The 27906-nt window shown below is 40.7% G+C and overlaps 1 protein-coding gene across 13 annotated transcripts; it reads right to left on the bottom strand.

The window, feature by feature from the left end:
• Positions 1 to 565: 565 nt before the first annotated feature.
• On the bottom strand, positions 566 to 26341 carry LOC111862859 (probable poly(ADP-ribose) glycohydrolase 2). Of its 13 annotated transcripts, none has more exons than XM_023848620.1 (15): positions 26113 to 26263; positions 24775 to 25212; positions 19255 to 19421; positions 18537 to 18736; positions 17887 to 18028; positions 17198 to 17471; positions 15579 to 15743; positions 13576 to 13794; positions 11137 to 11395; positions 9195 to 9372; positions 8674 to 8861; positions 7139 to 7413; positions 6050 to 6229; positions 2365 to 2562; positions 566 to 858 (listed from the first exon to the last, which is right to left on the bottom strand). In XM_023848620.1, the coding sequence occupies exons 3-15, from the start codon at positions 19383 to 19385 to the stop codon at positions 670 to 672; spliced, it is 2598 nt and encodes an 865-aa protein (XP_023704388.1). In that variant the 5' UTR covers positions 19386 to 19421; positions 24775 to 25212; positions 26113 to 26263; the 3' UTR covers positions 566 to 669. The 13 variants fall into 13 exon arrangements, with proteins under 13 accessions (XP_023704388.1, XP_023704386.1, XP_023704387.1 ...); XM_023848618.1 differs by having other exon boundaries at positions 24775 to 25235; XM_023848619.1 differs by having other exon boundaries at positions 24775 to 25235; positions 26013 to 26263.
• Between the last annotated feature and the right edge of the window lie 1565 nt (positions 26342 to 27906).

Below are 27906 nucleotides of genomic sequence, written 5' to 3' on the forward strand. Positions count from 1 at the left end.
AGAGAGCAATCTTCATTGTCAGTGTTTATTCTGACAGTCATATGAAACATATTATAATCACTGTGATTTAAAGGGCTGGGTGTACTATCACCGTCAATCCTCTTTATGTTGAGTGAAGACAGTCATTAGGGTCCCAAATCCTGGCAGATCATTTCAGAGCATGTCTGAAGCTGCAGTTTAGCTTGCTTTGCTTTACCTTCTTGTGTTTTACTTGTTTTCCTCAGGAAATTTGTAAGTGGTGACTGTTCTGTGTAGATAAAACCAGAACCAGTAATTTAACCCGGCGGTTAATATGAGCGTTGTGCAAATGAAATGCATTTGGGGATTGTTCTGGGCAAAGGAGTAAATGCTGTTAAAAGTTGTCTGTATGAGCACTGAGGCTGGCATCCTGCTGATGTATTAGTGAACAGAACACCAAAGGAAGTTCCCTGGGCTGCATTGCGACATTCCTCATATATTTGGCTTGTTTATGGAAGGTATCCAGTGTGAAGCTCTGTTGGAACAACAATGATACTTTTTTTCTTCCAGGCGAATTTGAAAAAGATTTTTTCTAAATGTNAAGGGTAACGCTTCCTTTCTGGTAGAGAATCGTTTCTAACAGTTCTCATGTTCATCTCCACGCTCTTGCAAATCACTGTTCACCTTTACATATGGCTCATATAGTTCTGATTAGAGGTTGCCGTCTAGCAGAAGGGCTGCAGATGGTTTCTCTGTACCAATTAGCTCGTCAAACAAGGTGTGGTTTTGCTGTGGAGGTGATGGATCATCCAGTGTTGTCTGAGCAAATCTCAGTGTAGCATTGGCTAATTCCCCCACCGTCCATTGCCGATCAAGCAGCACTCGACATACTGTGTCTAGCTGCAGGAGAAAAAAAGAGATGCCGCGTTAACTTCTTCCACAGACTTAGATATGATAAAGTTCAGAGCACATTCATAACATATTTGATTATTTTATTCAGTTTCAGTCTCACAATATACAGTATGTATAATGTATGTATGTATGTATAATTCTAGGATTACTATATAGTTTCTACATTGCAATATGTTTCGGCCACTATTTTTGGCCATCATCAGATAGTACTTATATAGTCACTCTCAACTCTGCAATTCTCCCCTCTACTGGCTGATGTACTCATATACTACTGGAGGAAGGTCATGTTGTTTACAATGTAAGTTTTCAGTTGTAGACCTGTACTAATACTGTAAATTATATAAACCTTTGCTTTAATGATTCCATGTTGGCAAAAAATAGTGGCTGAAACATGTTGTAATGTAGAAACTGTATAGTTATCCTATAATTATACATATATTGTGAGACTGAAACTGAATAAAATAATCTACACATAATATGATGCTAAAATACAATATTACTATGACATCTGAGATTTTCACAGCAATGAAGTTCAACATAGTTGTCTTTGGGGTTATGTCTCTGTGTAGTCTGATAAGTACCAAGTGCCATTTAATGATGTGACTGGTTCAAGTGTTACTGTTGTAGCAGTTATGAATGCCAAATTAAATGAATGAATGAATTCTGGAGGAGCCTACTGCCCTCCCTCTATCCCGAAGGCGGAGGAAGCATGTTCCTCCCAAGTGCTGGTACTCACCAACAAGACTACATGGTCATGAACAACAGCTATGTTGTCTGCTTACTTTTACTGATGCTGCTTTTGATACTAAATTCCATGTGTTTTAGTCATGAAAGTTCTGACAAGTATTGAGGGAGAAGTAAGAAGGGACAGACTGAGCAGCTGGCTCAGGTGGTAACTCTTCTGAATTGCCTCTAGAAGCTGCCCAGTTCAAATCTGACCCAGGACACTGACTATCCTGACAGAGGTTTTCTGTGATTTTTCTCAGCTCCCTCAGGCAACTGCTAGGACAGTAACATGAAATCAGGCCATGACTGCTTCCTTTCACTAATCTGCTTACTATTCAACACTATATAGTTCAGATATTGACAGCATAATAATATAAACCATAAATAGATAAATAAGAAGGGACACAATTTTAACTGAAAATTTTAAAGAATCTGGAAATCAGAATTTTTTAACAGAATTAGAAGAGAGTTTATTACAGTGGTTTGGTCATGTAAAGAGAATAGATAGAATAAGGATACCAAAAAGAACAGGTATAATTAAAATTTAAAGGACTGAGAAATATGGTATAACCCAGAAGAAGATGGTTTAGCCAGATACTGGAAGGTATCAAGAAGAGAGGAAAGAGCTAGCAAGTAAATGAAGAGGAAGGATCATGGGAAGAAAGAAGATTGGAGACTTTTTATCTGTCCACCGTTATAAAACATAAACATACTGGAAGAAGAAGTCTCAGAAGTGCCAGGGTAGGACATCACCTGGTTCAGTCTTACCTTGAGAAGTCGGTGGTGGCCACAGGTATAGTAGTAAAGGCAAGGCACACCAGCGACACTGGCAGCAAGCCACTGAACTACCAACTTGAGCTGTGGATCGCCAACCTGTGATGAACCACAGCCCCAGTTACCAGTGGCTACAGGGCGTATTCCTGTTGCAGACTCACTTTGGTTTGCAACCCCACTCAACACTGCTGCCTGAAAAGTGAAAGGAACTGAATATGTAAATATAATTAACAAGGCTGTCAATGAAAAATTTCCTGTGACAAAGATTTTAGGTTGTCACCACCTCTTCTTCATTGAAGGGAATGGACAATGCAGTAACATCCCCATGGTGGGTCCTTATGAGATTTGGTGTTCTCATAGTATTTAATATTATGATCATGGCCTTCTGAGATGTGACACCATGCTTCTGCAAGGAGTAGAGAATCACATCCTATGAGACCATAACCTTGAGTCAAATAACAATTTCTTTCTTCTGTGTACACTTTGAAACTCTGCTTGTAACATGATGGCTATCCCAATGTATATGAATGTACAGAAGCAGTGAAATAACAGTCAATTCTGAACACATCTTCACTATAATGACAGATAAAAAGGTAAATCTGTCCCTGTAACAGGTCGTGGAGGTGCTTAGGGTCATGAGACATTGAGGCTCCCACATTTTCTAGAGAACTGGATCACAGATGGCAGTGAGGTTGTCACCCTTATGCTCTGGCTGCCCTTTACACCCAGGAAGATTCCTGGTACTCATTTCTTTTAGAGGCTAAGTCGACCCCAGGGCCATAGTGTGGCTGGAAGGATTAGGTCAAACTGAAAATTCCAGTGACATCAGGAATAGAACCCATGACCTTATGGCTTGTAGCAGAGTGCCTCAGCTAACTACTCTGAAGTGTGCCCTCATCATGATGACAGCTAACACAAAAGTCACTGTACAAGAAGACTGCATTATTAAGCAGAAGAACATAAAATAAATAAACATATCATTGCTTTACAAAAGAAACACATTTTATTAAAATGCAGGCAAATAGAAGATGGCACACATTAATATCAGAGGTTGCTATTAACCTCACTTATGACATCATAGATTTTAATTCTTTACAAACGAAACATAACACTAAATAGACTCATAATCTGGACATTTCCATCATCTCATTTTGGTTAAAGAACACAGCATATCAGACAGAGCAATTTAGCATAGTAGTAACACTAGTCATCTCTGGGGAGTGCTTGGTTCTAATCTATGTGAGGATATTGGCTATTCTGGCTGAGGTGTTCTGTGATTTTACTTATTTCCTTCAGGCAAATACTGTGATAGTACCTTGAGCAGGCTATGATCACTCCCTTGCAATCTTTTCCAATTCATCATTTATCTGTCATCCTACAGTTTGATGCTATACAGTCTAGCTGTTGACAGCATCGTACAATAACCCACAGAGAAAGCACAGAACATTTCTTAAGCTGATTCTGTTCATGTCATCAAATAACAGTAAAAATCCTACCCTCTTGGGTCCACTAGTTGAAGCTAATCTCTAGCTCTGACTTGGGATAACATTGTGTTTCCAGCACTATAGTGTTAATACTGAGAAGGCACCATTACATAATTCACAAGCAGAAAAGTTGTTTCTTTAACCAAAACAAGATACTGGAAAATGTCTGATATGTGTCAGTTTGTAGCATGCCTTTGAACCTAACATTGTGACATGGAGCACATAGACTATCTGACAGTTTAATACATAATCCACAACAAGTACATATATTTTTTGGGTAAGAAGCAGCTTTAAAGAAACGTGATTGAAAAGAAGCAGCTGTGAGCATGCACCTTTCTGCTCTGTTGAGTAAGATTGGAAATTAGGGGTTTGGTGGATGGAACGAATAAAAGACATATATACAAACATGTGTCTACATTTTAAACTGATGTTAAAATATGAAGCTGAAATATCGATCCTTACAAAAGCAAAAACAAAATATAGGCAATGGCTATGAAGTCCTTGAGAAGTAATGTGGAAAAAACAAGTGAGAGAATTAGAAATAAACTTTACAAAGAACTCTGGAGTCCAAAATATGTTAACTTTGCTAGAAATGAATTTGGCCATATAAAAACTGTAAATACAACAAGGTTACTGAGAACGGTGTTAGAATTCAGCTATAAAATAAAGAGACTCATGGGAAAATTCAGAATAAGATGGTTTGTCCAGGCATTGAAAGAGACCAGGAAGAGTGAAAACTTCTGACAAATTGGAAGAGATATATTGTTACAAGATAAAAGTAACTGTAGATGTTTTGTCACTTGACATAAAGAACAAAAATAGTGGAAGAAGTAGAAGTTGTATACAAATGCTGGCACCAAGCGATGTTAAAACTCAAGGGACAATGTGACACAGATGAGATGTGAAGACAGTTCCATGAATCACAGAGGTTAGTAGAGGATGTGGTCCAGTACTTACAGCCACAGGCTAGCCACAAATTCTGTAATTTCCAGTCCCTTCAGCCAGGCAGGTTAAAGGCTGTGGATTTTTGTTACCGTATCCCAGGTTGTTACTTTGCGCACACATATGCATGTAAAATATGATCTTATAGTAACACGGAGTTAATTATTCAGTTTCCAGATTGTCTGTATATTGTATCTGTAGTCTTAACAGAGTGGGTCATGCTTAATGTTAGCAGCAGAACTGTCTGATTGATGGAGAAGAAGGTCAGGATAACAGTTGCAGGACAGCAAACATTTCAACTTAGTGAAAATTGCCATCCATCTTGCTGTACAAAAACAATGATACACTAACCTCACAGATCCACGTTTTTGCTAGACGTTAACAGTCACCCATAAGCCATATGCTAACTTCCACTTTTGCTCTATACAACTGTAATTAATTTAATTTAATTTCATTCATGATTACTGATACACACCTAGATTGACAAGGAGCCAAATACCTCATTTGATAAAACAATGGGCTATGATCTGGATGGCTGAGGAATCTGGGTTTGATTCCCCACAGGGTCAAGAGATTTCATGTTCTCAACAGTGTGAAGACCACCTCTGGGCATTCCCGTTTGGATAACAATCCACTCCTCTGTTTCATCCAATCACATCTTGAATTCAACGTCCACAGAAAGAGCTGCCAAAGCCCCCTAAAATAATTAACCCTTAAGCTGGCAACTGCTGGGTTTACTGAGAGACTCGTAAACCTTTGTGATGTGTTGTCAAAAGCTGAAGTTAGACATTACGCTCCAGCTGCAGAAACGTAAGGATGAGAATATTTCCTGGCTGCATTAAGAAGTTTGGGGTATCAAAGATTTGTACCCAATCCATACAGCATGCAGTTCATGAATTTTTCTAGAGGGCATGAGGTAAACAATGAAAACTTTGAGATTCGATCCACACACCTACAAAACACAAATCTGGTGTTACTGCTATGCCAGCCTACCCTGTGCTGTAATCTATTATCATGCAGAATTTCAGAATTGTTCATTCAGTGACACTTTTTTCCTCTTGAAACCAAGATTAAAATGTTGTATGCACTACCTATTTAGAAAAATACCCAACTCTAAATCCTACTGCAAACCTTCATACTATGTCACAGCTTCTTGAGTCTGGTCCGCTGATTTTGTGTTTAACCTGTGACCCATTGCGTACTGAACCACAGATAAGAAATGAAAAATGTTGAAGAGGAGCTGATCAAGTCACCTGTATCATCTCAGCCTGCCCGTCATCAACTGTAACAGGCAGGTGGAACCAGAACTCTTGTGGCACCAAAGTTTGCACTATTGTCTTAGGGACCAGAGTAATCCAGAATGTTCGTGGGTGTCCATTGCTGTCCTCGAAGCTGTCTTCTTTCAGCAATTGTTGAGTGCAGGGAACAGTGGACTGTGTAGTAGATGGTCTCATGTATTTTACCACATCTAGTTTGATGGCACCTGTTCTATTTTAAATGTTGTCACATTGATGTCACTTAATGTAAGACCACAGGAGTAGTAGGAAGGAGTAAGCTGTTCAGCTCTTGAAAGATGTAGATTACTTCAAATTACACATTAATCATCTGACACTTGAAATTAGTCTTTTTTTTTATTGCTAGTGGGGTGGGACTAAGTCCCTTGCACTGCGGCCACTTCTGGCCTATTGTACCAGGCCCAGATGATAGGTGAGGGTGATTGTGGAGCAATTGGTGGAATGAAGATTGGCAGGGAAGCCGAAGTGCTCGGAGAAAACCTGTCCCAGCGCCACTTTGTCCACCACAAATCCCACTTGACCAGACCCGGGATCGAAACCGGGCCGCCATGGTAGGAAGCCAGCGACTCACTGCTCGAGCTATGGCGTGGCCCTGAAATTAGTCTTAGTATTTTTATTAATTTAGTTTCTATCTCACAGAAAATATTATGTCTCCATTGCAGAGACCAACTGGTTAATAATTTTTAGGGAAATAGTCATCGCTTCTTGCGAGGGTCATAGGAAAGAAAGTACATAGAACCACACCTCAGTCTTCCTCAGTTTCTGGTACTTCCTCATTTAATGTCCAGTTTCAGTGATCTGAAGTCAGTATTCCTATAGTTGAATTTTCCTTCAGTTATGACTCTCTTCAGGTTACTATTCATGTCTAATAGTCCCAAAAGAAAGCTTAAATGAGGGACTCATCGGACAAAGTGTGGGAAAAATGCATAATTTTTTAATGCTGAAAGTGATGTTACATATAGTCACCAGTGTGCTTTAAAAGTTCAAAAAGTCATTTTAAAAACTGATTATGCTTCCAAATGGACTGAATATCAGTTTGCAACTCACCAGCTGGGTTGTGAGTCTGTGTTTGTGTCTGGCAAGCTCAAGACTTAGAGATCTTGCCACCAGGGCAAGCTTTGTCTTGTTTCTCTCTGCCTTCATTTGTCCCAGCGGACCTTGCTGGCCCTCAGTGAGAGGAACCCCAGCGAAGGAGTCACTGAGAGTTCTCTTCAGCAGACTGCCAGCAAAGCGTACCACAGCAATGTCTCGAGCATCCAGCTCCCGGTTCTCATCCACATCATCCAACCAGCGACTATATTGTTCATACAGTTCCTCCAGTTCTGCAACACACCACACGCCAATGATACTCATGTGCTGCTTTGAAAACAGAATTTCATGGTATAACGTGGAAAGCTTAGCCAGTATAATGCCTAGGCTACAGGTTATTTGACTATTCACAGAATAGTTCTTTAAAGATCAATTTGATATTATCCTCCCATCTGTGGCTAGATTTCCCTTGAAATTTAGGTAAAGGTAAAGTTGTGCTTAATTAATTCTATAGCACCTGATAATACATGTACTAACAGGAGTTAGTATTACAAAGTTCAAACAACAACAACAGGAAAAGAACCCCAAATAAACTTCAACAAACACAGAAGAATAAATAGTAAAATCAATAACACAGTGTTGAACTGAACATCAGTCTTAATAACAATATTGGCTGCAGGTCTAATTTTAATTTCAGTGTTAACCAAATTTAAAATATGTTAGTAATTTTAAAGTTGTGCCCCTTTTTACCTATACTGACTATGCAACTGGCAGTGTATCAATTCATGAGACATATAAGGCATATAACCACTTTAAAATAACCATGTAATGGTTGAAACATGTTGCATTATGAACTAACAATTTCGTATCTGGTGTGTAATGGTGACCTTATGAATAACTGGGAAACAATTAGACAGTGGAACATCACTGGTGTGTTGCAAGCAAAAGATGGATAAGCATAACTCATGTAACTAACCTTCAGCCAGTATAGTATACTACCTATTATCCATGTACAGATTGTCTGCTTTAAGTTATCTGTGGGCTATTTTAGGAGCGTCTGCAACATTGTGGAGCACTTATTAATTTCACTCAATACTTTTATCCATTTGTATGTGTGAAATAACTTGAGAGGTGCTGAATTGATTTTCATGAAATTTGATACTGAAAAAGTCTAAAAAGAATTGTTGAACCAAGTCAATTTTTATTTTTACTGAATACTTGCAATGACTGTGTTACATGAAAACCAACTTGCATTTCTGTATCTCAAGCATAATTAGCTAAATATTTATCAGAGCAAAAAAGGTTAATGCAAACGATGTAGAGAAAAATAATTCACATAATTTATATTCTCCATCCATTTTCCATAAAACTTACAGTTTTTGAGATAATTGAACAAATTGGACACTGCTCATACATTTCCATGCAACCATCATGGTCTCCTGCTTTCCCCCTTCATTAGCGCAAATAATCAGTTACATATTCAAAGAATGTGCCAGTTACTGCCATTCACATCTCTGAGCAGTACCAGTAGCAGCAAATGTATGTTGCCACACCTGAACTGTACTCCGTACTAAAACTGAACTTGGAAGAATCAGATGTGTCCCGTCGACTCAGAGCTCCGGGTCTTTTATTTCGAAACTTGTCAATCCATTCTCTCTCTTGCTGTAAAGATTCCCTGAGGAACTGATCATCCAGTGAGTCCTCTTGAAGCATGAAGCCTCTGGAACCCCCTCGTCGCACTCTGCCAAACATCAAAATACATTAATGAAGAAAATACTTTTACTGAATCTATGTTTACATGACCCTACTGCATCTGTATATAATATAGAGAAACCAATATCTATGTTGGCCACCTGTGATTCCACTCAGACACAGTCAGCTTAAGCAAGTGGCCAAATTAGAGAATCATTGTTTTCTTTCCAGTACATCTATAATCCTACCATTCAGCACTAGATAAACTGAACACTGACAACACTGTTAAGTAGCACACACACTTAATATTATCCTTTTTTTCTATGTCTTGGTCTGTCAAATGGTCTCTTGGAAAGATAATTGATTAAAACTGATTGTTTACCTGATATCTCCATCTGCTAATCCTGACCCAGCCACGCTGATACCAACAGCATAACTCGAGTCAGTTGTCGAGGTACTCTGAGTCTCCCTGCAAAGAGCATCTCGCAATCGCTCAGCAAATGTTGAGCGTCGTTCTGGAGTGTCCAGCTGTGCACTGTAGCGCCGCACATCTTCACTCTCTGCGAATGGATTTGATGTGACATATGATCTGTGCTGCTTGATTTCAGAAGAGTTCAATAGCATAAAACAATTTGCAATATCTACATATAATTATTTAGTGTAAGCAGGGCAGATCTTTTCTCTGTGTGGTTGCGCCATTTCTGTGAGACACAATGCAAAAATAATCACAGTCATTTGTGACAGAATCAGAAGAAGATCACAATTAATGGCAGTGTTTCAGCTTGAATTACTATGTACTCAGTACTGCAGTGTCATCGTTTACTGAAAGAGTACTTCTAGACAGTTATGTTTATTCCATCTACCTGTATTTCCTGAACTTTTTAAGTTCATAACACTTACATATTCAGTGAGAATGTGATTTCAGAGTATGCCTCAAAGGCTATAGATCAATGGAAGGGTCATCTGGCTTCATTAAGGAAGATACAGAGCACAAATTGTAAATTAAAATTTCCAGTTGCATATAAGCACTCGTAGCCAGGGTGTCCTTTGTTGAGCATTTGCACATAATCAGTTTGACGGAGAAATTCACTGTTATTTTGGAATTCAAATGTTTATTATTGTCACAATAAAAGCATTCCGCTGGACACTATCCTGAGCAAAATCAATCAATTTTACGTGCTTGGAAGAGAGTTCCAAGACACTTTAAAATACAAGAGACACAGCAGGAGTTGCCTGCAATGTAGTTGCAATTGTTGGTACACCTTCCATGAGACACAAATACTGAGTGCAACATGAATAGTTTTCCCTAGTTCTTTGCCAGTAAGATGTGAACAGTGTTATTTATTTGTGTCATTTTTGTATGAGGACTCTGGTGGCACTTGTACGACTCCAAAAATTCTGAGAATGAAAAATATGATCATGAGTTTCACATGACTTGGAGCCAACAGTGGATGTGCTGGCAAATACTGGCAGAAATTTACCAATTGAATGACTGATGATGTCTTCTTCTGTCACATCACAGATGATAATAGTTTGAAATGTACAAAATTGTTATTCTTTTAGTTCAGTTTTCTCCACCCCCCCAATTTATTTCACTTTTATGTCCTCATGCTACTTCTTCTCTTCTTGGGGACTCTGCCACATCCCCTCATTTTGATGCAGAAGCATATCCAGTTGTTTCTTATGCATATTAACAAGTTTTGGCTAATACATTCCACACAAGGCTGTCTCATTAGTCTCTTGGAGTGGATGCTCATTTTTTCATACATATCTGTGGCTACAAGTTGGAGGTAATCATCCAATTTAAGGATGGAGAAATCAGCACGTAAGATGTTAACAATTGTTGTTGTGGGATATTTTCCAGTCATCCTTAGGCCATTATTTTCTATCACCTAAAATTTGTTTACTTTATATTTGTTTGTATAGTTCCTGGTGAAGTCTGAAAGTCATGTAAATAGTACATAAATATCTCATATCCTGCCTTGCAGTAATCGCTATGTCCCCATTATTAAAATAGGCCCAATAACATTCCCTTCAATGCACATTTCTGCACAGTACATGAGAGTGTATTAGTGTACTGGGAATAATTTATTGCTGTTTAGGTAGATGATCGTTGTTTATTGTGAGAATCATATGAAACACATAAATACACTGTGTGGGCAGATTGCAAAGTTCTCTTGATATTAAAGCAGGTGGTACATGTACTTGCTACACTACTTCAAAGCGTTAATACGTTAATATCCATTTTCAGATTACTGTCCAGTGTATGTTTGCCTTTCTTAAGATGTCTCTTTATGCTATGATCCAAATGCTGCAATACTAACCATTCTCTTCAGTGTCAAGACTTGTACATGCACTGTGAAATTCTTCGGATGCTGCCGAGGTGGAATGACAGCTTGAATAGAGACTGCTTGTCCCCAAAGGCTGTCTGCTGACAGGGAGACATTCCCCTGATGAACCCAACACAATGAACCGACCACGACGACTGCTAGGGCTCGGAGGCCTCAACCAATCTTTTTGTGGGGCAGAAGATTCCAGTTGCTGGATGGCTAGTGATTCAGGGGAATACATCTTTTCCTCCTGCTGTCAAATAAATATATTTTCTTTGCTATATTTTAAATTTCCAGCATGACCTTTCCCTGAACCAGTGTTGAGAAACTGTGGTTGTACAAAAGCTTTGACAGCAATTCTAAACTTGGGGTACATGAGACATGTTTCATGCATTGTCAAAGGGCCCAAGAAACTGTCTTTGCTATTTTCCTTTGTACAGATTTTCCCACATAACAAATCGCTAATGTTTGAAAAGTATTACCTATTAGGATATGATGTTGCATATTCTGAAGTTTATTGAAGGTTCAAAGGGACATACTGCCTCTATCATCAGGGTAAAAATAAAGCTGAACCAAGCCAGCAGCACTCAGTGAAGGAAGCAAACATGCTGCTTGCTTGGTGCACTCATTGAGTCAGCAGATGGAGGCAGTTCACTTCTCTGAGATGCTGGTAAATTTGTATCAGATTGTATGGTACAGTGTCACTCACTGGAAGATACAAGACTTCATAGGCACAGCCATGAGAACCTCAAATATCACATATATAAACTTTATTTAAAATGAGAATTTTGTATACTTGAAGAGTATAGTCTTCTGGGCTATAATGCTATAGGGTTTGGATAGAGCCTGATATTGCAGAGGAACATCACCTCCCTCTTCAGGATCAGAGAATAAGCCAAGCAAGAAATTAGGAGAAGCAAGCTTAGTATTCTACTTTTTATCTTATGTTTTTAATACATATCACAGTTTTAGATTAGGATTAAGTCGCCACTAAAAAGGATTACGGACTATACTTTAAGGCCTCCTCAAGTATGTGTATGAGGAAAAGTGAGAAGTATGGGCAAGAAGTAGCAGGGCAGTGGTTGCAGCTGTATTGTGAAAGGAAGTGATGAAGGCTGACACATAAATAACTAGGGTTCTGTTATAATCCGTATATTCTCTGCAATCCTGATGTCAATTAGCGGACTACCAAATCCACTGGACCTTCTGTTGAGAATAGCCAGGTCTAAAAGCATGGACACTACATGTATTTTCACCCTGAGATCAAGGAATGCATGAAATTGTAATGGTTAGGAAACTCTGGTTTATGATAATGGTCTAATATTTTCCTAGGAATATTTCCTTTGGACACTGTATATTGTCTGAACCAAATGTACATGTATGTCATGTCGAGTGTTGGTCTTTTCTCAGTCTTCATATAGAAAGGAACCCTATTTTCTCCAGTGATAGGAGTAACTTAAAAGATTAGGTCACACAAAATGAACAATATATAAAGAATATATGACAGTTGGGAAATTGGTTGGTGGATGGCACCAAGTTTCACTTCACAGTTCTATAAATGAAGTATTAGTCACTTTCCAAATTCAAATAATGAGCATCTCCCCTGAGCTGTAATGCTCGCATGACATGCTTGGTTTGAATCTTGACCACCTCAACTGAGAATTTCATAGTTTCAGTGACACCAACTGAAACTACAGACTATAGTTTGAAATATGTTATAATCCTCCTTTAAAAATACTCGTATGTTTCAAGACACCCATGCATGCATAACCTATATTGTTGAATCAGTATCCTTAAACAACATGCAAATCAGTTCATTATGCATTAACTTCAAAGTTTATTTTCTATTAGTAGCAATGCAAGTAGTTCAGAAACTTTCATCATCCCATTTGCTACCTAAGGACATAAAGATTAAAATACAATATGCAGAGCTATGGGTGGGAAACTTGGTCTCTCACATTAAGGGATGCAGACAGACTGGGGATGTTCGAGAACAGGGTGCTGAGGAGTATATATGAAACTACAGAAGAGGAAGCAACAGAAGGACGGAGAAAATTGCATTCTGAGATGTTTCATAATTTGTATAATCCCATCAGATATTATTAGGTTGATGAAATCAAGGAGGATGAGATGGGTGAGACATGTAGTACACATGGAAGAGAAGAGAAATGTATTCCAGATTTTCTTCAGAAAATCAGAAGGAAAGGGAACACTTGGAAGACTTATGCACAGATGGAAGAATACAATTAAAATGGATTCTAAGGAAATAGGATGGGAGGTAGTGGACTGGATTCATTTGGCTCAGATTAAGGACTAGTCATGCAATAATTCATATTCTTGTTTCATAAAGTTGAGGAATTTCTTGACCCCATGAACAAGTATTTGCTTAAGCGCTATGCTTTATGGAGATAGCACTTCAGTTAGCAAACATACCTTGGACTGTTGCTTTGTAGAATCACCCTCTGGAGGTGTGGAGCTGAATGACTCCCCAATGGGGGACAGACGCCTTGTGACAGGCTGGGATGGCTGTAGGGGAGCCTGTTGCTGAAATGCAAGCAGAGCCTTGTTCATCTCCCGCAACATATTGTCCTCCTCGAACTGACTGAGAGGCAGCCGCAAGTAGTTCTCTGCGTCCATACAACACACTGACCTCTGTGACCAAGCAATTTAACTCAATTTGTAGCATATTTCGAAGGCTTCTAAATTTAAATTATCCTAAACTCTATTTGTACAATATTTTCATAGCTTCTAAATTGAATTTTGTCTTTACCTTAAACTATAGAATATTTAGAAGATTTAGAAGAAATTCAGTAATAGCATTTAATGGTATTTGTAGCGTATTTGGAAGGCTTCTGAAATTAATATTATCCTTAACTCAACTTTTTGTAGTTTTCAAATGCTATCAAGTAAGAAGCAGTAATTACTTACCAAATTCTAATAGACTGGAACTTCTAATTGATAGTGTCCACTATTTATTTATGTATGTAAGGTATATTTAACTGTGGTGTCAGTAGTTCAGATCTTGTGGTACAAAATGGTATGATGATCAGTGAATGATGAATTGGAAGGGCTGTAGAAGGACAGAGTCATTGGCCATTTTCAAAAGGTTATCCTGGAATTAGCCTTGAGGGACCAAGGAAAACCATTAAAACCTAAATCAGGATAACAGGTGTCTGGGCTGGATGTTTAAACTGGGACCCCCACAACCAAGAAGCCAGGATAGCGTAATCGGTATAGGCACTGATTTTGGGCTGGACATCTGAGTGGTTGGAGTTCAAGTTTTAGTAGGGTCAAGAATTATCCATCGTCCTAGCTTTATCTAAAAGCACGGTAATATTTATATTACAAAAGAAGCGCTTCAGACAATCAGTGTTTTCATGATCTACAACATAGAGTAGTCAGGAGAGTATAAACAGTTAAAATGCAAAAAAAAAAAATCATTTGGGATGTACGGATGTGACACATGGTCCATGACCACAAGGGATAAAATTTATGTTAAATACGTTAGAAGGGAAGATTTTGAAGGAGTATGGACCAGTGACTGTGAAAAGATTTTGGAGAAAGAGAACTAATCAAGAATTGAAAGAATTAGATAAAACCCTTGATCTTGTAGCGGATATTAAAAGGAGAAGATTGAAATGGTGGGACATGTGATTAGAATGCATCAAACAAGGATGGCTACAACAATTTTTCAAAGTAAGCCAGAAAGTAGAAGAAAAGTGGGAAGTCATAGATTGGGGTAGAAGGAAGATGCAGAGAATGATTTATGATAGATGAAAATGCAGAGATAGGGACCAAAAGTAAATAACAGAGAAGAATGGGCATCTGTCATGAAAGAGGTCAAGGTTCGTAGATGACCATAGAGTGGAGGATTAGGTCAATAAATAGCTAACTAAGGATAACAGACGGAGATTCTCATTGGAGACAGACCTACTACATAGAGTAGTGGCCCCACTGTCATGAGCTACAGGTACCACTAGCACAGTTGATAATACTCATACATGATACAGGCCCCTTGCGGTGGTTGCAGAAGAGTATTACAGACTCAACTGGGGTGAAGACAGTCTTGCTACGGAAGGTAATCCTGACCGAAAGTCCTAGTCATGCTGGCTGTGGGTTGTTGGGAGCCTGATAAGCTTCAACATAGAAGCTGGAACAGGCAAGTTAGCCATGTGTGAACAGAATTATTGAATGAATGGCAAACTTCATGGAACAGAGTCTTCTTGTGATGCTAACAGTCATTTAAATAGGGAAGAAATTTTCTGTCATTTCTGAAAGCTAACAGTTTGTTACCATGTTCACAGGAGCCTCACCACTGAACATTATTCTAAGCCACATGAATTGGGCCCACAACCTGATGGCAAAAAGTAATTAAAATTGGAAATATTTGCTTCTAGTCTACAATGTACAATGGAGGACATCTGCCAGTTACACACCATCTGTGTCTGCTGCAGAGGTTCAAAGTTCGCTTTGTTGTGTGGGTCTGAGATGCGGGCCACTTGCATCAATCCATCCACTGACAGAACCTCATTGTCCTCCAAGGCTTCCACATGTGGCAGTATTGCCAACAGCTCAGGCTGGATGCAGAACTGCACACACTCCTGTCAAGCACATATTGTGTTCAATTGTGTAACTGAGTCTGTGTTATTTAATTACTATGATAAAGTCTATTGATATTTGAGCAGGATCCTCCTGCAGTTATCAACACCATGCCTGGTCACATTTCTTTGTTACCTTCTCATATGCATAATTTAACTGCATATGTATCACAAGAACTTGGAATTTTTTATTAAAGATACCAATTAAAATATACCTCATACTTAAAAATGAATTTGTATTATTTTCTTTAAATCAGTGTTTATATTATATCACATCATATCATACCATATAATATACCACACCATCAGGGCTTGAGGTGGGGCGGGATGCGGTGGGATGGCATCCCGGTTCTATTTTCATTCCACCTCAAGCACTGCATACCATATCATATCATATCATATCATGTTCTAACATACTGAAATATGCTTTTAAATTCCTGATAATTGAGACAGTATGAGGGCTGGGAATTAAATGCTGAGACTAATTCTGTATAAAGGAAATTATTGTCCCTAAACTTTATTATATTATAGGCAAAATGTAACAGTTGCAAGGATAATTTGTAATTATGGGGACATGAATAAAATGGTAGATCTCATACAGCGTCTTTCCATTTCCTCAGTTACAATTTGGACTGGCCTGATGACTGTCTTCTGAAGGTCATGACTGCCTCTCTGTATGTGACCTAATATCGGTTCCTTAGATACTGAACATAGTTTTTATAAAGACTGAGCCAAATAAGAAACTAACATGAAGCAGGCAGGAAGCAGAATTCTGCATAGCCACTGCCATGAGAACCTTAAATCCAACAGATATTTCTATAATTTCATGTGAGAAACTTATACTAAAAATTATCAGATAATTCCATTTTTCAGCCATATTTACCCCGAGTAAAGAATACTTTAAAATCCATGAGGACCGCCTCTGTGATCTAGTGGTAAGAGTTCCAGGTTACAGACCCAGAGGTACCGGGTTCGATTCCTGGCGCTACCAGATTTTTTGATAAGTAGTGGGTCTGGAACAGGGTGCACTCAGCCTCCTGAGGATAACTGAGGAGCTACTGGAATGGAAAATTAGAGGCTCCATTCTAGAGAACCGAGATTAACGGCCGTGGGAATCCGTTGCGCTGACCACATGACGCCCTCTATCTGCAAAAGTTGGCACTAACTTCGCCGACAAGCGGCGGTCACTCAGTCGAAATAGTTCGCTTGCGGACTAAAGGCCACGGAATCTTGTTTTGCATAAAGCCATACATGGATGAAAAGGTAGCAAGTAAGTGTAATAAAATACAAATAATGCTGTTGGATATTTTGTGTACTGCATTATGGAGTATACCTTTTCCAATCTTATTCCCTTTACTTCTGATCTAATTCATTTTGGCACTACAGTGGCTAATAATAAATGTGAAGCATACCAACATGGCTAAATACACCACTAAACACAATAAATTTCTACATACCAGGGAACTTCCATCATCCAGTACACGACCACCCAATCGGCTGCTGGTGAAGCACACGTGCAGTAAATTGTTCTCAGCACGTTCCAACCTGCCCTCATGTCTGATAGCAAGTGGACAAAGTGATTGGCTACTCTCTAGCCAGTCTTCAATGGTGAGCCACTCTTTGCTCGTCATCACCCGACGTGAGTATGTCACATGCCCCTGAGGTTCTCCATCTGCCTCCAGTTTGTCAAAATAGCACAAAATGCTGCGCAATTTTGCCTTCTGGCTGTTCCTGTAATAGTATTTTAGTGTATTTCATGAATGTTGGATCCAATGATATTTTTCATTTATATTTAACTTTTTCTTCAGTCTTTTTAAGTTTCGAATTGATCATCTCATGTTCAGGCACATTCACAACCTTACAGTAAGTCTATTAAATTCATTCTACACATCTAGCTGTCTTTTCCATGAAAGAACTCAAGAATATCGAAACTGAAGTTCATGAATTTGTGATTGGGAAGTTCTAATAAAACATGTAGAGACATTCCAATTTTATAAAAATCAGACACAAATACTTAGCAGTTTTTCTTCTGTGAGATGCGACAAACATTCAAACCCTGCATACTGCATAGATATCCTGCCAGTACAGGTTTAGAACTACATTTCTCTCTGTCTTCATTCTTCTGTTTTAAGTACCCTTTACTCACATGTCCAGATGTCTGAAGAAGTTTGTAAAATTGAAATCCTGGAGTGTTGGGTGGGTCTTGATGGTACGTTTCGGAAATGTAGAAAAGAAGGCATGAGCTAACAATGATGCAATGAATCCACGCTCCAGCTCCACTCGATCAGCTGAAACACATTTTTCAGTTATACAATTGTATGTTGAATAATAAATGCTATCTTGTATACACTTTATATAATACAAGGAATAGTATTTTGTATATCTTGTATATTGTGTCACAGCCAGTGGGCTGGTGCTGAGGAATTACGGAGATGTCGGTAGGTGTGATTTGTCTTGTGGAGACATATCTGGTGAGCAGAATTTTTCTTTGACTGGTTAACTAAGCCAACATCTTTGGCCTCTGTGGAAATGATTTTTATGAAGTATGGAAAATATCTAGACTAAGGAGAAGGAAGTAGAAATTATGCTGTACCATTTACCTAACTCCAGATACGCTGCAAGTAACTGTTGAGCACATTAAATTTTCACACACAATTCTATTAGTCTTTCCAGTACTCAAAAATTGAAAGTATTTTTCTTTGCATGGTTGGTGTTGGTTTCCTGTTATTATGCAGTATTTTATACTGATTATAGAATCTCTCAAATCCAACAAGAAACTCAGTGTTAACCTCTCACCTTGCTGCTGGAGGCTGAAGTGCAAGCCTCCTGCAGGTTTGAGCTGTTTGAGCTGCAGAGCTTTATGCACCATTGATGGAGTAGTCACCTCAAGGAAGTGACTCCGTTCTTCCTCTGTCATGTCAGAGTCCAGAAACATCTCCAGACCTCCAAATACAGTTAGGTCTGGCTTATCCTCATCATCTGGGTCCAAACCAATACTACAAACATCAGATTTTAAATAAAACAACTACAGATTATAGCACTTAAATAGATGAATCGAACTTAATCATAGTACTTTATATTTCCACTTTCAAATAAATGATATTTAAAAGTACTTAGGCATATCAAATATATTTCATACATCTTTAATATGCAAGAGGACTTGAATCATGTTTCATATTATACATATAACATTTTATGGAAAGCTTGCTTGCATCAAGAGAACAAGGATACTAAGAAAGGCATTAGAATTAAAACTTAAAGAAAGACAGAAATCAAGATGATTCAGTCAGACATGGGAAGAGAGGGAGGAATCAGTAACAATTGAAGAGGTATGTTTATGGAAAGAAGATACTGGAGATTTTTGTCCATCAGTCGGCGACAAGGACGACGACAGCAACAAGAACAACAATATGGCAATAAATATGGCAGCCACAGGTATGCCCCAGAATGTAGAGATTACATGAATTTCAGTTGGCCATAAGTGATCAGTTTGGGTGAGATCTGTGATCCTCACTTGCACATATTGTGGATTTTCTGCATGCCCTCAATCAGGTCCTTCGAATTTCGGGCCAACGAAAGCTGTGTAAGATGGCGCTGAACTGTGGGCCACCATGGCAGATCACATGGTAATATCACCAAAGCCATCTTCAGTCTATGCTTAAGAATTCAAGTACATCACATCTGCAAGAAGAGAGAACAGCAAAATAGAGAAGGGACTGGACTAGGGGTTCTCAGACTTTGTGGTACTGTGATACCCTAAATAATATATAAATTTACCCATCCCCCAATGGTTGAAGCCATTGATGTATTAGGATTAAAGAGAAAGAAATTCAGCACATGTATGCATATTGGTATCTGTCAACTGCAGCTAAATACCTTGAAAGCATAAACAATATATCTTACTGACTTTCCAAAACTGTGGCGTGAATACAGATGTATTTTAAATAGTCCTTGAGAAGCCATTGACTACCACCAAGATTAAAACCCACATTCCGTAAATCATAACCCAGGCATTAGTAGAAGTTTGATGATTTACAAATAGAAGTTTCAAACATTAAGTCCAGTGGTTCTGAAGCAACAGCAGGAATGTGAGGTGTACTTCATACATTGTCAAGCATGTTTAAAATGCCTTGAAATAGTAATACAATCCACTTCTTTTAGTGGTTACACTACTCTTTAGTGTATGATGGCTAATCCATATTCTGCTTAATTTAACAGGGATCATTATGTAACAAGAAAATACCTATCTACATAAGGGGATTCAGGAAAGGCATCATGATCATCATCATGTCAAGAATTAGGTTTAAAACTGTCAAGGAAACTCTGTTTGCAGAAAATTTTGGCACTTGACAGTTATTACAACTGTTCTCTATATAATTTGATACAGTTGGCAATAATTTCCACTGAACTGACGAACAATAGCCAGAATAAGTCACTTTTTGTATACCAGAAATTAGCGGAAATGCTACTTATTAAATGACATAAAGGAACAGAGGCCAGGAAAACTAAATAATCGACTTTATATATAGGCCCTTTCTTCAGTGGCTATTCTGAAAACCAAGAAACTAACACACAAATCATTTTAATTTGGAACATAATGTGCTGCAATTTTAGCCGGTCAGTTGTAATTTTTTCCGTAAAGTAATAGAGTATGAAACGTTGGCCATGGTATGTCCACTATGTACATCGATATGCAGTCTGTTGTTTGAAGAAAACAGCTTCGTGAACAAGCTCTTTATTACATACTACCATGATTCTTGAAGCACTGAACAACTGACTGTGGGAACAAGCACGACCACTCAAAGATGTGGGACGTATTTAAGAAAACAATTTTTCATTCTTGTTGGTAGTTTTATTAAAAATATTATATATTTTATAACAGGATTTATATTGTAAAAGCTGTTATGGCGTAGTTCGGCAAAGTCAGCAGATTGCTTTGTGATAAATTTAATAGTGAAGTCTCGAAGACTGTGATGACTGGGACCTGACTGAACTGAATAATGTAGAAGTCAGCGAAAGGATGGAATAATGCATTTGGTGTTCCTGATGTTCAGTAAGGTTTTCATGTCCTAATCTTAGTACATATTTGTCCAACAGTAGTTATCAGATATAGGGATTTTAAGAGTCAGTTCTACACTCAGTGTACAATATTCTGTTAGATCATACAAATGTTTCGGAGGAACCTGTGGCCTCGATCATCAGGAAGACAGGTTTCTCCAGACACTGCAAACGCTCTACCAGAATACGTGGAGTCACATTACAGAAAATAGTATTCTCCAATTGTACAGTATCTTCCTGAATGAAAACAGACCTGCCTCTTCCTATGGATATCATGTCACCTGCCAGCAGTGTCCGGAGTGCAGTGTGTAGGCCTACTGAATTTGTATGGATTGTCTAAATAGGATGAAGTGTCTAGCTACAGAGGGAAAAGTATTATTAAGGAATCTGCTACCACTGAGACTTCCTTTGTTGATCGATTCAATGCACGATTTCCATTCGGAATAAATTTGCTGCTGTTTTCAACTGTGTACATTGCCTGGTATCATGAACATATTACAAACAAACAAAAAGAACTCAGTGGTTTTAGTCCACGAATGAACTATACTGACCAAGCAACTGCCGCTTTTCGCCGAAGTTCTGTGGTCTGGTGATCAAAATTCCTGGCTACAGGTCCGGGTTCGATTTCCGTCGCTACTAGTTTTTCTGAGAAGTAATGGGTCTGGAACAGGGTTCAATCAGCCTCATGAGGATAACTGAGGAGCTATTTCAAGGAAATAGCGGCTCCGGTCTAGAAAACCGAAATTAACGGTTGTGGAGATTCGTTGCGCTGACCACGCGACACCCTCTATCCGCTAAAGTTGGCACTAACTTCCCTTTCTGTTTCAGTCCTCAGGTGAAAAGATTGGGAGATTCCTACTCACTTGGGTCTGCTAGAGAGAGCTAGTCTTAATAATTGTTAAAATTAAGAACCACTTTTTTAAGGAGCAGTGATAAATGCTGCTGCTTCATATAATTAGTAACGTATTCTAACTGCGCTGTGCTGTGCCGGACTGCCTGCCAGTTCACTGCACAGTTCTGTAACCTCGAAGCCAGCAGGCAGCACATGCAGCCATAGTTCCTTAACATATGAGGTCATCCTTAGTCCGAATTATGATAGGCCTCAATTCTTTCGTAGCCAGTGCTTACCGCAACTCAGTGACTAAAATTTAGGAGGTTATTTTAGAAAAGGAGGCGGGGTAGCTCAGTCAGTGTATTGACTGTATCAAGGGCTGGACTACCTGGGATTTGGAATTCGAATCCCGATAGGGACAAAGATTCCTCTCTTCTAGGCCTCTAGACCCGTTCTTGGGCCCAACTATCATCCTCTCCAGTGAAAGTAGGAGCTCTTTTCTCCGGGGTGAAGTGGCCAGGGTGTGAAGCTCACCACTCACCTCCGTGTAATGCCGAAGTTAAGAATGCGTGGAGCTATAACGCTGCTGCTCCTTACGTCATGCAGCTTAATTAAATACAGAGAGAACTTTATATTCATTTTTACGCTTTGTGGGGAAGTCGTGTACGTCTATCCCTTCATAAGCTTCAAATTGCAAAACTAATATGTTAATGCGAATGGAATTTTGTAGGGCTGTAGTGGTCGGTAGGGAGAACCGACTGCCTGCAGATGGGCTCAGTAGGATCCCTGCTAAAGTAGCCCCTGTGCATAATGAAGCACCGTGCGGGTGGTGGAGGCAAAGCTACAGGCATAATTACCCTATACGAAAGGTGCCACCCAAAACTGTGCTGCGAACGCAGGATGTGTGTGACGTGCTCTTGGGGCGTGTGGGTGGGCACAGATTACTAGACTTGAAGAAACTTCCGGATTCGGCGCCCAGTATTTTTCGCGGCCTGTATCAAGTACGTATTTTCGGCTTTCTGAGTTTAGCCTCGTCGTGTGTTATAGTTCTTCCAGCGCTTCAGCGTACATTGCTGTCGACATCTTCAGGGTGAGTGAGGCGGAGCCAGATGCAGCTGAATGTATAGCACAAGCGTATTGTAGCGTCTGAGACAATTCCCTGCAGATGACGTGTAGTATCTTGTCATTTGCGTTTATATGCAGAGATGGAAATGGCTTCTCAGAACTAGGTAGACGCTCCAGTTCAGAACTAGGTAGACGCTCCACTTCAGAACTAATTGCATGCTCCAGTTCAGAGCTAGGTAGACGCTCTAGTTCAGAACTAATTGCATGCTCCAGTTCAGAGCTAGGTAGACGCTCCATAGCAGCAGAAATCCCCTAAGGAATACCTATACATCGAGAGAGACCCTCCTGTTGTTCCCACGAGCCCAGACACTCATTCAGATTAATTAATGACGCCTAACGCGGATGTTCTTCTTCTCTCTTATACTTCGTGACTGATGTAGGCTCCTTGTGTAAGCCGTGCTTCATGAGTGCCATTGTTCTGGCACCAGTGAACAGACAGCAGAAGTTTCCTCAAGTACCTCAATTGTGCTAGGACTGCTTCCTTCCAAATCCTTTCCAATATATCAGTCATCTCTCATCCTTCCGCTGGACACTGTATAGTCTAGCTGCAGACAGTGCCGTGATATAACTGACAGACAACACGCGTGTTAGGGGAACCAGTGTCCTCTTAGTGGCTTCTGTGAGAAACTGAGCTTCTGCATTCTGTTCGTCGGCCTGCTGGCGACACAGGTTCCGTGGTTTTCTTCTGTCTTGAAGCTTCCCATTTCCAAGTTGCCTCTGCTGGCTTCTCATGCCAACCCTTGCCATTTAAATGCATCACAATTAAACCATTTGCGCTAGGGTCCCATAATCAATTCAACTCAAAGATGATCAGAAAATCAAAATTTGCTACCTGTTGTGAATTAACACATTTTTCTTTGAACACTGCTCCGGTCTTGGACAACTTCCATGTGCGAAAGTGGTGTGCCATGCCATCGGCCTGGCAGCCCCCACCTCTTCCTTCATCGGTATTCTCCCTGTTGACGGCGACTGCAATGTATGCCGAAACATTGGAAGAACTTCAAAAGAGGACGCGGCTGAACTCCGAAAGCCGAAATTACACTGCAGAGAATGCGAAGATTCGGTGCCACTAGAGTTCGGGAGAGGGAGGGGGCTTCTTTTTATAGCCGTGACGAAGCGAGGGACTGGCTGTTGAGCGAGCCCCAGTTCCTAAGTAACTGTTTGCTTCTCCCTGTTTCAGGCCGGGCATCGCAACAGGAATAGCTCCGCAGGCAGAGAGGGCCACAGCGATCCTGCCGGAAAGCAATTGTGTTCGTCCCACAGCTGTAACCTGTCCCCGACTCAGTGACCTTGGCGTTCAATTCCAGGTCAGCCGGAGCCACAATTCTTGCGGTTAGTATCCGCACTCCCAACACGGCAGCCCGGGTTCGATGTAGTTATTCTTGTATAAGTAATATTGGTGGAGATTACATATTATTACGTTCCTTTTTTTGCAGCTTTCTGCAGTCTTATGCTGCACCCTCCCCCTTATGTGCAAATACTGGCCCTCCTCCCTTATATCTCGTACTTCATATGAAAGGCCTTATTCTTTATGTGCTATTTAAGGACGGTCACAGTTTAGAGATTATACGAGTACAGCGTCGGGTCATTGGATGGTTGATGAATTGGAAATCATTCGGAAGGAAGTGCTCGTGGTCTATTCAAGGTACTATCCTGGAATTTGTTTCGAGGGACTGAGAAAAACCACGAAAATCCTCTGTGAGGAAAACCTGTGTCTCGGCTGAGATTCGAACCCAGTCCTTGCCGAATACAAGACCACAATTTTACCACGTTCGAAGTGTTAATGTAAATGTAATACTTTTTCGTAGTGGTATCACGCTCCTGTCCCACCTCAGTGCTTCACACGACTTCCATGTTAGTTTCGGTGAGTGATGAAATGTAATGGGAAGACAGTCGCGCCAAGTTTTGTGTAAATCGAGCAATTGGGAGCAGACACACAGACGTGAAAACTGAATCAATCGTCGAAGAGCCTTTGTTCTGGTTCATTTCATGATCTCATGCCAAGAAGTTGATTCTTACCAATAGACGTCGTCATGGCGACGGCCTGTGTCAGGTGAATCGAGCCGCCCCGACGTCTTCTCGCCCCCTCCACCCCCACATGGCTCGTCACTAGACCGCTACGCGTGTGGTACTCGGCCTCTTGCCTATGCACAACTGCCGTTCTCGCGCATTATCCTGTATCGTGTCGACACCCGTGATGTCTCTGATAAGCCGAAACTCTCACTTTGTGATAACGCTTCGCTCTTGTATTTAAATACGCGTGTTTCTATGGGCAAACTTGCAGTGCTCCGTGCAGTGTTGCACACACACCAAGCCGCTAAAATGTTCACTCAGCAGAAACTTCGACGAAACAGGGCAATTTATTTCGTGTGAACAATCTAACTGCGACAGTTTTACTGTTCGGTTCTGCTTGAGACAGTACAAGTCTGCGTGTTTCGTCTGATTTTGTGCTAATCGCTGCAGAAGAACAGTTGTTAGACCTAATTAATGAAAATGATCGAACTCGTAACTCAAGTTTAGGTTTCTGCTTCCACCGTCAGACACAGCTTTGTGATCTGAGGTTCCCACGGCGGCGAACATGAAGATTACGTGATGTGACACCGTCTGGTCTTGTAGATCGTTACCAACACTTCCGGCCCTTGAACAAAAGCAACTAAGCGCTCACCGTTTCCTTATTTTGCTTCTCCTGTTTCCCGTTCCAGCCAGTTGGCTCCCACTCGCTCTGTCCAAGGCAAATGGTCCTCTACAGGGCCAGTATCCTGGTTCTGGTACCACTCAGGCGCAATGTGACGCCAGTGCTGAGTTGTACTATACATACATCCTACGCTAAATATCTGTTGTTCTTTTATTTTAAGCTATACACTGTATATACCTAAAAATCAAAAAGCAGACATAGGGGAAATCGAGAGCGTAGTTGGTTGAGACACTATGTTACATGTCGGAAGGTACCGGGTTCGATTTCCGATGTCACTGGAGTTTTTCAATTAACCTAATCCTTCCAGCAGCAGTATGCCCTTGGGTCGACTCAGCCTCTAAGAGAAATGAGCACCAGGAATATTCTTTGGGGTAAAGGGCGGCCGGCGCGTAAAGCTGACAACCTCACGCCCATCTGTGAGCTGATTGTCTAGAAAATGTGGGAGCCTCGACGTCTCAAGACTACTACTGAAACCTGGACATGGACCCTGTATAGGACCCAATGTGTAAGAGAATTTCAGTGGGAAAAATCCACAGCCAAGAAATGCTGCTGCTTTGCTTACTGTTCGTCTTTGAAGAAGGAGGTTCGTCGTTGGTTGGTAACGCTTTACCAGACAGCACGGTGTCACATCCACACTCATCGCCGTGAGTACATCAACTCACTTGTTAAGAATATGATCTCATATATGCTTAAGGCTTCCTATGGTTTATAAATGAGTTTAGACTCCATCGTGTAGAGTGTAGACACATGTTAAATAAACACACAATTGATATTGCACGCACGCACACTCTGAACACACTACACTGGATCAGATCATTACCCGGGCGGGGACTGTCTCTGCCGCTTCTGATGAGACGACGCCTCCGTCGTCAGCGCCACGGCGCACGCTCCACAACAGGGCGCTCCGAAGAGAGGAATCATTGCTCTACGCCGTCAGCTTTCCTTTGCTTTCATTTGTTGGTGCAGTCTGCGCGGCATTAGCTTGCTACGTTTGTTCTCGAATTCCGGCCGCGTGTAACGATTCGAGATCCCGTGAACCGATTTTCATTAAATTTGGCATTGGAGAGTGTTAGTAAAGTTCTTCGGAGCATAGCAGTTCTGGTCCAAACGGGATAAAAATAACGCCCCATGGTTCTACTCCCGTCTCGAGGTTAACTCGCAAAAAGTTTTTCGGACGAATGTTGTAGCGAAAAATTAAGCACACGTTATGTTTGCAGTGCGCTTCTGCCGTAATCTTGCGGCGTCAGGTGTAATTAGACGAGAGGGCCTGAACACTAGAGAACTGCTCCTCTGTGCATAAGCTCGTTGCTTTGAACCTCACTTAGCCAAGTAGCAGTTCACTGACGTCTGCTCGCAAAGCAAGCCAAGCAGGTAGCCACCTGTCGGAAGCAGAGGTTTCTGCTGGTTACGTGTTTGGATCACTGTCCGACGTGAAGATGAAGCCGGTACGTTGTTCCAAAGTCGGTAAAATTCTACCGGACTTTAAGGCGCCACAGCTCACATGACCACCATTGTGAGAACATTGTTACTAGGCGTTTTCGTAATGGCGGCCACTCATTCACCTCTCACCCAGGAGCTGGTACAGTAGGTCCGCTTGCGGCCGCACTGCTAAGGGACTCAGTATCACCCCGCTCTAAGGGTCGGTATAGGGGCGCATTACGAGCTGGAAGGCCGAGGATTTGCAGTTTGATACCCGACAAACGCTAGATTTATCTCTTCTCCACAGTGTCCAGACGGGCTCTGGGGCCCACTCCGACTCCTATCCAATGGATACCGGTGGTAAAGTGGCCTGAGCGTGAAGCTTACCACTCATCCTAATCTAGTGTCGAGGCCAAGAATGATGGAGCTATACCTCCACTCCCACATGTGTCTTCGTGGCTTAGTGCTTAATTATTTAAGCAGAGGGACAGCTTATTTTTGTTTGGGTTTGATCAGAGTTCAAGGTCATCTGATAAGTCTCACTCCTCTAGAGCTAAAGTTGTCCCTGTGCTTAATTAAGCACCACGATATGAAGCTTCACGCATGCTTAACCTACACGCTATGATAAATCAATGTGAGTGGTCAGTTTGACGGGAAGGAGGCCGCATTGTGCCTGGACATGAAGCGGTATTGGACCAAGGGCCAGGCTGAATGCTATGCAAAAGAGAGACACCCCGATTTCACGATTGGCTAGCCCGTAACCTAGTCTCTATACCGACTGAGCTACCGTGGCTGTCTCAGCAACACGCAGAGGACACGGACTTTACGCTGTCCCGGCCGGGCGTATAGATCCGCTGTGACGACCTTGAGGGGATCGCGGGCACACATCGGTCAAGATAGCCGTCTTGGCGACTATACTGGCTGTCCAATGATTGATTTGTTTAGCGATGCTGGATTCGTCTGAGGGACCAATAACAGGACGGTAATGAATCTTCGGGTTCCGCATAAAACGGGGATCTCAACTCTTGGCTTCCTAA

Source organism: Cryptotermes secundus, unplaced genomic scaffold, assembly GCF_002891405.2.
Source record: "Cryptotermes secundus unplaced genomic scaffold, Csec_1.0 scaffold462, whole genome shotgun sequence".
NCBI lineage: Eukaryota > Metazoa > Arthropoda > Insecta > Blattodea > Kalotermitidae > Cryptotermes > Cryptotermes secundus.

Coding starts and splice junctions, on each gene's coding strand:
- LOC111862859 (XM_023848623.2), bottom strand. CDS start 19,385: ATGGCTTTGGTGATATTACCATGTGATCTGCCATGGTGGCCCACAGTT. Junction 15,744..17,197: donor TGGATGATGGAAGTTCCCTG/GTATGTAGAAAT, acceptor TGTGCTTGACAG/GAGTGTGTGCAGTTCTGCAT. Junction 8,862..9,194: donor TTAGCAGATGGAGATATCAG/GTAAACAATCAG, acceptor GATGTTTGGCAG/AGTGCGACGAGGGGGTTCCA.